General features: G+C 39.0%; 1 protein-coding gene and 1 non-coding gene across 2 annotated transcripts; both read right to left on the reverse strand.

The window, feature by feature from the left end:
- Positions 1 to 1,220: 1,220 nt before the first annotated feature.
- On the reverse strand, positions 1,221 to 3,061 carry LOC110914153. Its single transcript, XM_022158967.1, has 3 exons — positions 2,447 to 3,061; positions 2,153 to 2,270; positions 1,221 to 2,011 (listed from the first exon to the last, which is right to left on the reverse strand). The coding sequence occupies exons 1-3, from the start codon at positions 3,059 to 3,061 to the stop codon at positions 1,221 to 1,223; spliced, it is 1,524 nt and encodes a 507-aa protein (XP_022014659.1).
- Positions 3,062 to 6,874: 3,813 nt separating this feature from the next.
- LOC118487858 lies at positions 6,875 to 6,980 on the reverse strand. Its single transcript, XR_004882801.1, has one exon. It is a non-coding gene; the product is annotated as a small nucleolar RNA R71 (small nucleolar RNA).
- Positions 6,981 to 7,404: the final 424 nt, after the last annotated feature.

Genomic DNA, 7,404 nt, shown 5'->3' on the forward strand with positions numbered 1-7,404 from the left:
TCCCACACTCAAAAGACTACGACTCCACCTATTCCCGTTTCAAGCTTATGAGATTAAAAGATTTATAATCTACCGCCTTATATAAAAAAACTCTTATGTTATTCCGATTAAACTTTATGATGGATGAATGGATGATATTGTGAGCTTACATGCTTTTGTATACGATCAGTTCAGCGGGCATACGCCATACGAGTCACCATCCCCATGGTTAATGCCATAAACTTCACGTGTTTTTTTTTTACATGTTCTCAGATGAATGGATGAAAATTTTTTTTTTCGGGCGCCACACTGTTTCGGATTCGTTTTCACAAAAAGAAACAGGTGTGCCAATTTAATCGGAAAAACTTATAAGCTTTTTATTTATAACGTACCTCTTATACTCTCTACAGTTTCAGTTTTGCTATAGCTCCTAAGGCGAGAACCCACAAGACTCCTAATTGAAGTATATTATATCGATCCTAAGAAACCTTTCAGCTAGCTGGGCCTACCCACATATCCTAAGTTAGACGTGTGATCGACTGTTTATTATCTCATATATATAATAATTAAATGCCAACGATCCAATTATACCTATCATTTTCCATTTATTGCAAAAACTTCTCGAAACATTTTTTTGGATTTTTGAAATTTTTTTAATTTTTCATTTTTTTTACACACGACTGACACAATTGACATGACTGACACGAGACACAAGACACACACTAGACGCTAGTCTCCCCTCCTCACACCTAATTCCTACATTGTCCTCAATGGAGCGAGAAACTACTGACCAAACAAACTGAAAATAAAAATAGAAACAAAAATACAACAACAAATGGAACAGACTCCCCTGATTTGACGCGGGTGAATCCTTTGAGCCTCGTTCCACCGCAACCGTATAGCATTTCGTTCGCGGCTGCTTCAACTCGGGACGCTTGTCTTGACATAACTCGAATCACTTTCGTCCAAATGGAGATTGAGTATGGACAAAAGCGATCGACACCTGCAAAACAAATCTCACAAGCTCCCAAAAACAGGTTAAACGGTTAATAACAAAGAGAAACGAGTGAAAACAGGTTCGACGAGCGACCAAACCTCCTCCGACTTCCCCACACTTGTCCGGTGCGAACACAAAAACACAAAAACAAAAACAGATGAAATAAAAACAAAACCTGGGTTGCCTCCCGGTCAGCGCTAAGTTTTTGTTAAGGTCTTCAGCCGGACCATACCCGGGTTGTCGGTTATGGTGGTCTCGTAGGATGCTTCCTTCCTTCAGCTCCTGAGTTTGTTCTATTCTCACCATCTGTTTCTTCCCATACCTGATCATACCATTTACAGGCTTCTCTGTAACAATCGAACTCAAGAACTTCCTTAGCATTTTTCCTTTTCCTTTTCTTTGACTTCTTCTTTGCTTTATCTTCAAGTACCCTGTCAGTCATAAAACATTCTTTCTTCTCTGTTTGATTCTCCTTTTCAGGAGATCCACATTTATCAGTTTTGTGATTAGGTGAATTAGAAAACAACTTTAAACTCATTTTCGTATCCCCAAACCTCATTCTGACCGTTCCCTCAGCACAATTGATAATAGCCTTTGTTGTAGCTAAGAACGGTCTGCCTAGAATAATAGTTGGTTGTGCATTCTTAGCATAATCGAGCACTAGGAAATCCAAGGGATAATAGAATTCACCAACTTTTACAATCACATTCTTTATAATCCCCCTAAGACCTATAGGAGTTTGATCAGCCAACACCACTGTGGTTTTAACTTTTTGTAGTGACCCAAAATCATACTGATCATATAAACTCCCTGGTAAAATACTCACACAAGACCCAAGATCTAACAAAGCCATGTCTAATTTAACATCACCAATTTGTATTGAAATAACAGGTGTTCCTGGATCTTGAGTTTTCGGGGGAGAGGTACCCATCAAAACAGCGTTCACACTAGCAGATAGATTAAGTTGTTTAGGAAATTTGTGACGTCGTTTATTGTTACTTAATTCTTCTAAACACTCAACATGATCAGGGCTCTCTTTAATTTGTTTAAGAAACGGTTTATTTATTTTTATTTTTTCAAAACTTTCCCACCTTTCACCCCTAGGTGGTGCCCGTTTACTTAAATTTTCGTTTGCGACTAAAGCTTCTGGAAATGGAACTTTTACTTTAAAATTACCAATTTCAGAAAGCTTGCCATTTGAACCATTTATAGATTTTGTAAAACTTTTAATTTCCTGATCATGTTCATTCTTACACTCAGACCCATTTATCTCATCTGCCACACCCTCAACACCCTGGGGTGAATGAGTTTCAACAATAGAAATTTCAGAAAAAGAAGGAGTACTTACCTCATCTATGTGGACACTCGTGTGAGAAGAATTGTGAGATGTATTTTCATGGAAATCAGTAAGAAGAGAAGCTGATCTTGATTTCTTCTGATGATAGCCACTTCTTCAACTAAATGTCCAACCTGCTGTGACAACGCCTTGACCTCCCTATCTCTGACCTCATTGCTTTTCTGAATATCTTTCAAAAACTCCATGATGGTGTCAAACTTTTCATTGATGGAGTTATCATCCGACTCATGTTGACCCGCTTGCTCATTCTCTTGAGTCTGCCAGTTGCTTTCATAGTTATCTTGATCTCTTGAGTCTGCCACTTCCTTCACCTCAATCACCAACTGAGCAACTTGCTTGTCTAATGCTTGATATGCCTTAGCTCGTAACTCTAGATCCTTCTTCATTTGTTTCAACATTTCCATTATCTCATCATTCGGACCTTCAGCTGGAACACTAGATCTTCCATAACTATTCTGTTGAGCATTATTAAACCTTTGCTCACCCAAACTGACTCTATTCTGACCTCTTTGAATAAACTGTTGAGGTGGAGGCGCAAAATCATTATACCCATCACATCCAAACTGGTCATAATACCCATCCACTTCACCTACATCATATCTAGCATATCGGTTTTGAGTCGGTGATTGTCTGTTTTGAAAATTCATTTGCTGATGCATTGGTCGGTTATGTTGCGAGAAATCAACACCCTCAAATTCATTAAACTCGGGCTGATAAGTTCGATCCATGCTTCAAAGACCTGCACAAGCACAAACAAAGCACCCGAGCGTAATATCGAACTAACAAAAATAATAAGAAAAAAAAATATTTTTGGGTTTTTGAGAATTTTTTTTTTAAGCAAGAACAACTAACTACTAACTAATTAACTAAAAAAACACTAAGCGCACTAATTCCCCGGCAACGGCGCCATTTTGATGACTGTCGTAAGGGTCAATCAAAAACCTAATTAAACTACGTAGATAGCGTAAGTAGGGTATCGTATCCACGGGGAATTTGTGGTTAGCGTAAAAGAAATTAATTAAAACTAAACTATCTAAATTGGGGGTTTGTTTGTTTAATTGTAAAGAAAACACAATTTGTCATGAAAAGTGTTATCAAGATGAGACGAAGTAACCTCCACCCGGAATCCCGAATACCCGTTTTAATATAAAAATCCGTTTTCTGATTCAAAACACCACATAGACATGGCCTCGGAATTAATGAATTTGATTAGTTAATAGGGATAGTTTTTAAGATTCACTATGCAACCTAATAACCCATTTGTTTGTATCAACTACCCACCAATTTACTAACCCGCTAACAACGCAAGGAAGTTACCAATACGCTTGATAAACGACAAGTAATTCAAACACAAGAAACGTTTACCAATAATCCAACACAAGTGGTCAAGCTGTACCAGTTTACAAGAATCAGAAAAAACAGAAAATTATATTAAACCGTGTAAAAGTTCATCCGGGCAGAAGTCACGAGAGGCTTAGCCGCGCATAACGATCTTCACAGCTTCGGTTGTCATCCCGGGTTGGTTAGATTCCATAGAATAATCTTGAGAGGACGGCTGAGGTTCGATGATGTCCGACGGTTGTGCATGGAATTATGAATAAATATCTTGAAAAGTGGTGCCCTTTCGTTCCTTCTATTTTTCGTTCAAGTGTTGGGCTGTGGATTTACTCATTCTCCAATCAGTCCAATGGATGCCCACCATATATGCAACTCTTTAATTTATTTTAGCCCATAATTCTATCATGCATCCTGTACACAAACCCAAAACAATAATTAAGATATCTCATCTATTTTAAATAATGTATGAATCTTTATTTATCTCTTTTTAGTATTTAACAACTCATATCTTGACTTTTCAATTAACGGATGTGTATGTTATTATTATTATTATAATCATTATTATAAGATCAATTTGTTTCATTACCACAAAATATAAAAACTAACCAAAGCAATATATTTTGAAACTGTATCAATGCATTTTTAGCATAATATATATCTAATAGTGTGTACTTAAAATGCACTGATCATAGTCCAAATGGCACGTGGCACAAGGAGGCGTGTCTTGATGGGTGGTCCGTAGGACAACCCTTAAAAAGCTTAATTATACGCACATTCCATGCTTTACTCAGTTAATTGCTTGAACATCATAACCACTAGAGGATTTGATGTGCAGGTATTATAATACTCAAGATGCAGGTTTTAGAAGGTTGGATGGATGTCGGGAGTTGCTGGAAATAAAGTGTGAAGGAACTAGAGACTTGATGAGGTAACAAGGAAAAAATTTCACTGACCGCCGTAACCTACGGCCAGGCTCCCATCTTGGTCCGGATGCACTACCGTAAAATAGGAGAGAGGGGCCGTCAAGCAAGCTGCTAGCCGTAACCTACGGCTCCCAGCCGTAGGTTACGGCGCCTATTGTTGACCCGGGATGTGCTGACTGCCGTAACCTACGGCTAGGGGCCGTAGGTTACGGCTCCGACTGATGTTTTCATGTAACTTCCTCATTTAATGCTGCTTTCAAGATGTTTTATGGAGACTTATCATTGTCATTCGGTTACTACCTGCTGGTGAACGAAATTGGGAGCACTTTTGGAGATATTGGAGCTTAAAGAACAATAGTTAATCTCTTGTTTTAGGTTGGTGATTCCTTTGAACATTGAAACTTTTGTTATGATGTTGCTTCAAGCCATGAGTGGCTAAACATTTGATGATTGTCCTGGATTGAAGGTTTGATGGAGACATTTCATGTTTGAGTTTCTAATTTCTAGAATAACAATATTTATCTTTATGATTAGTTGTTATGGTGTGTGATTGTTTGTTAGTAACGTGTTGATTCTTACGTTGAACTAATTAGAAACCATACGTTCTTGGTGCCGTTTGCAATCGAGATATCATGGGTATAGTTAGGCTTGGGTAAGGGTTGATTGATCATCGGGTAACAACCTCACGTTCTAGGAATCTGAGTACTTAGTTCCCTTTCATCACTGCAAGTAATCACTCATGAGCTATGCCTATGTAGTTCTTTCTGGTGAAATGATAATATGAATGTCGAAGCAAACTGGAAATCTAGGATGATCATTTGTCTCTAATTTGCTTACAACCAAAACTTCTCTTTTGCAATTTATTTAGTTAAATTTAGTTTTAAAACTCAAATCAATCAAATCAACTCTTGAACTTTATTTTCTTGCAATTAGCTTAATTTAGTTAACTTAGACAAACCTTTAAATAGCACATATTCCACAAGCTCCCTGTGTTCAATACCCACCTACCGCTATCTATTTAGTAGTAAATGAATTATTTGATTGTGACCACGACATCACGTCAAATTTTGGCACCGTTGCCGGAGAGTAGTGCGCAACGTGTGTTATTTTTGATCTTTTTAAGTTTGTTATTTTTCTGGTTTACGCTGGGTGTGTTAGTGTGCAGGTATTTAGAGGTGCATGCGTACTAGAAGCTCTCACAAGCTTTCACCATTGGCGTTTGATCCGGAGATTGAGCGAACGTTAAGAGGTAACAGGATTTTGTTAAGGGAAAATACAATCAACGGTTCACCAACAACACCAATTACACCGATTACACCACACAACCCATTACCACTCAAGAAGAACCAACCATTACTTTTAACCCTGCTACTACTATTCCACCATTGTCCCATTTCTTCCCAGGTGCGGGTCCATCATATTCAAACTATACCATAGTACCAAACTTGACCATTGTCCATGCTTCATCGTTTCGACCATCAAACCAGTCGGGTTTTCAGTACTCAACTCTTCCATTTGGGAAATCTTCGGGAATTCAAGGAGATGGGTATGATGAAGGATACGAGGAGTTTGAAGGTTTTGATGAAGACGGGTATGCTTATGGGGGTGATGGAGATCAAGGAGAATTCGGATACGTGCAAGGCCAATTTCAAGGAATGCCAAGTGTTGGTGGAGTGCAACAACAACAACTTATACCACAACACATTTGGCCAAGGCCACAAGGGCCACAATTGCAACGTCCGGTACCATTGCAACAAGTTCGTCCACCGAATGTTCAACAACAATTCCAAAGGCCAATTCAAAATCCACCGATGCCACAACAACCAATTGCACCACAAGGGCATATACCAAGGCCAATGGGTCTTATCCGTCCAAGGGGTAGGTTTGGTGTACCAAGGAGGCATCTTAGAGAAAATGCGAGGGGTATTGAAGCGGATTTTAGGCCGGTAATTACTCACAATCCTTCACCGGTGGTTATTCCTCATAACAACCAAGGAAGAACTTTTGAAGTAAGGACTAATTCCTTACAAAGTTTGCCGAAATATAAGGGTCTAGCAACGGAGGAACCTTATTTTCATTTGGAGGCTTATGACTCAATTTGCAATACTCTTGGGAGTCAAGGTTTTTCGGCCGATGATGTAGAGTTGGTTTTGTTTCAATTCTCCTTGGAAGATAAGGCAAAGAAGTGGTTCTACACTTTGCCTTCGGCATCTATTTATACGTGGGCGGAGATGCAACAAATTTTCTTAAACGATTTTTATACCGCCTAAAAGACCAATGATGCAAGGAAAGGGTTGAGGAGTTTCCAACAACAACAAGGTGAAATGTTTCATGAAGCCTTTGAGCGCTTTAATATGATGATCAAGAATTGCCCGCATCACGGAATTGAACTGTGGGAATTGATGAATGCTTTCCATGAGGGGTTGTGTGCCGAAGATGCACGTGATTTAATGTCCATCACAAATGGGACTTTTGGCACCAATTATGAGAATGATGATTGGGAGTTTTTGGAACAAATGGCCATTACTTCGAAGAGAAAAGCTCAAGCATCAAGGAGAGCACGACCGGCCGTTACCCGAACACAAGTGCATGTGGTTGGTGATGGTAATGTACAAACTTCTAACCAAATTTATGATGTTTGTGCTATTTGCAATGAAATAGGTCATGCGGCTGAAAATTGCCAAGAAATGGTGGAAGGACAATATGATGAGGTGAATGCTTTCCAAGGTCAAGGAGGGGGTGGTTGAAACTTCAACATGAATTCTAACACTTACCACCCCGGGTTGAGGAACCACCCAAATTTCCGATAT

Source organism: Helianthus annuus, chromosome 15, assembly GCF_002127325.2.
Source record: "Helianthus annuus cultivar XRQ/B chromosome 15, HanXRQr2.0-SUNRISE, whole genome shotgun sequence".
Lineage (NCBI taxonomy): Eukaryota > Viridiplantae > Streptophyta > Magnoliopsida > Asterales > Asteraceae > Helianthus > Helianthus annuus.

Coding starts and splice junctions, on each gene's coding strand:
- LOC110914153 (XM_022158967.1), bottom strand. CDS start 3,061: ATGGATCGAACTTATCAGCCCGAGTTTAATGAATTTGAGGGTGTTGAT. Junction 2,271..2,446: donor TCAAGGCGTTGTCACAGCAG/GTTGGACATTTA, acceptor CATTCACCCCAG/GGTGTTGAGGGTGTGGCAGA. Junction 2,012..2,152: donor TGGCAAGCTTTCTGAAATTG/GTAATTTTAAAG, acceptor AACAAATTAAAG/AGAGCCCTGATCATGTTGAG.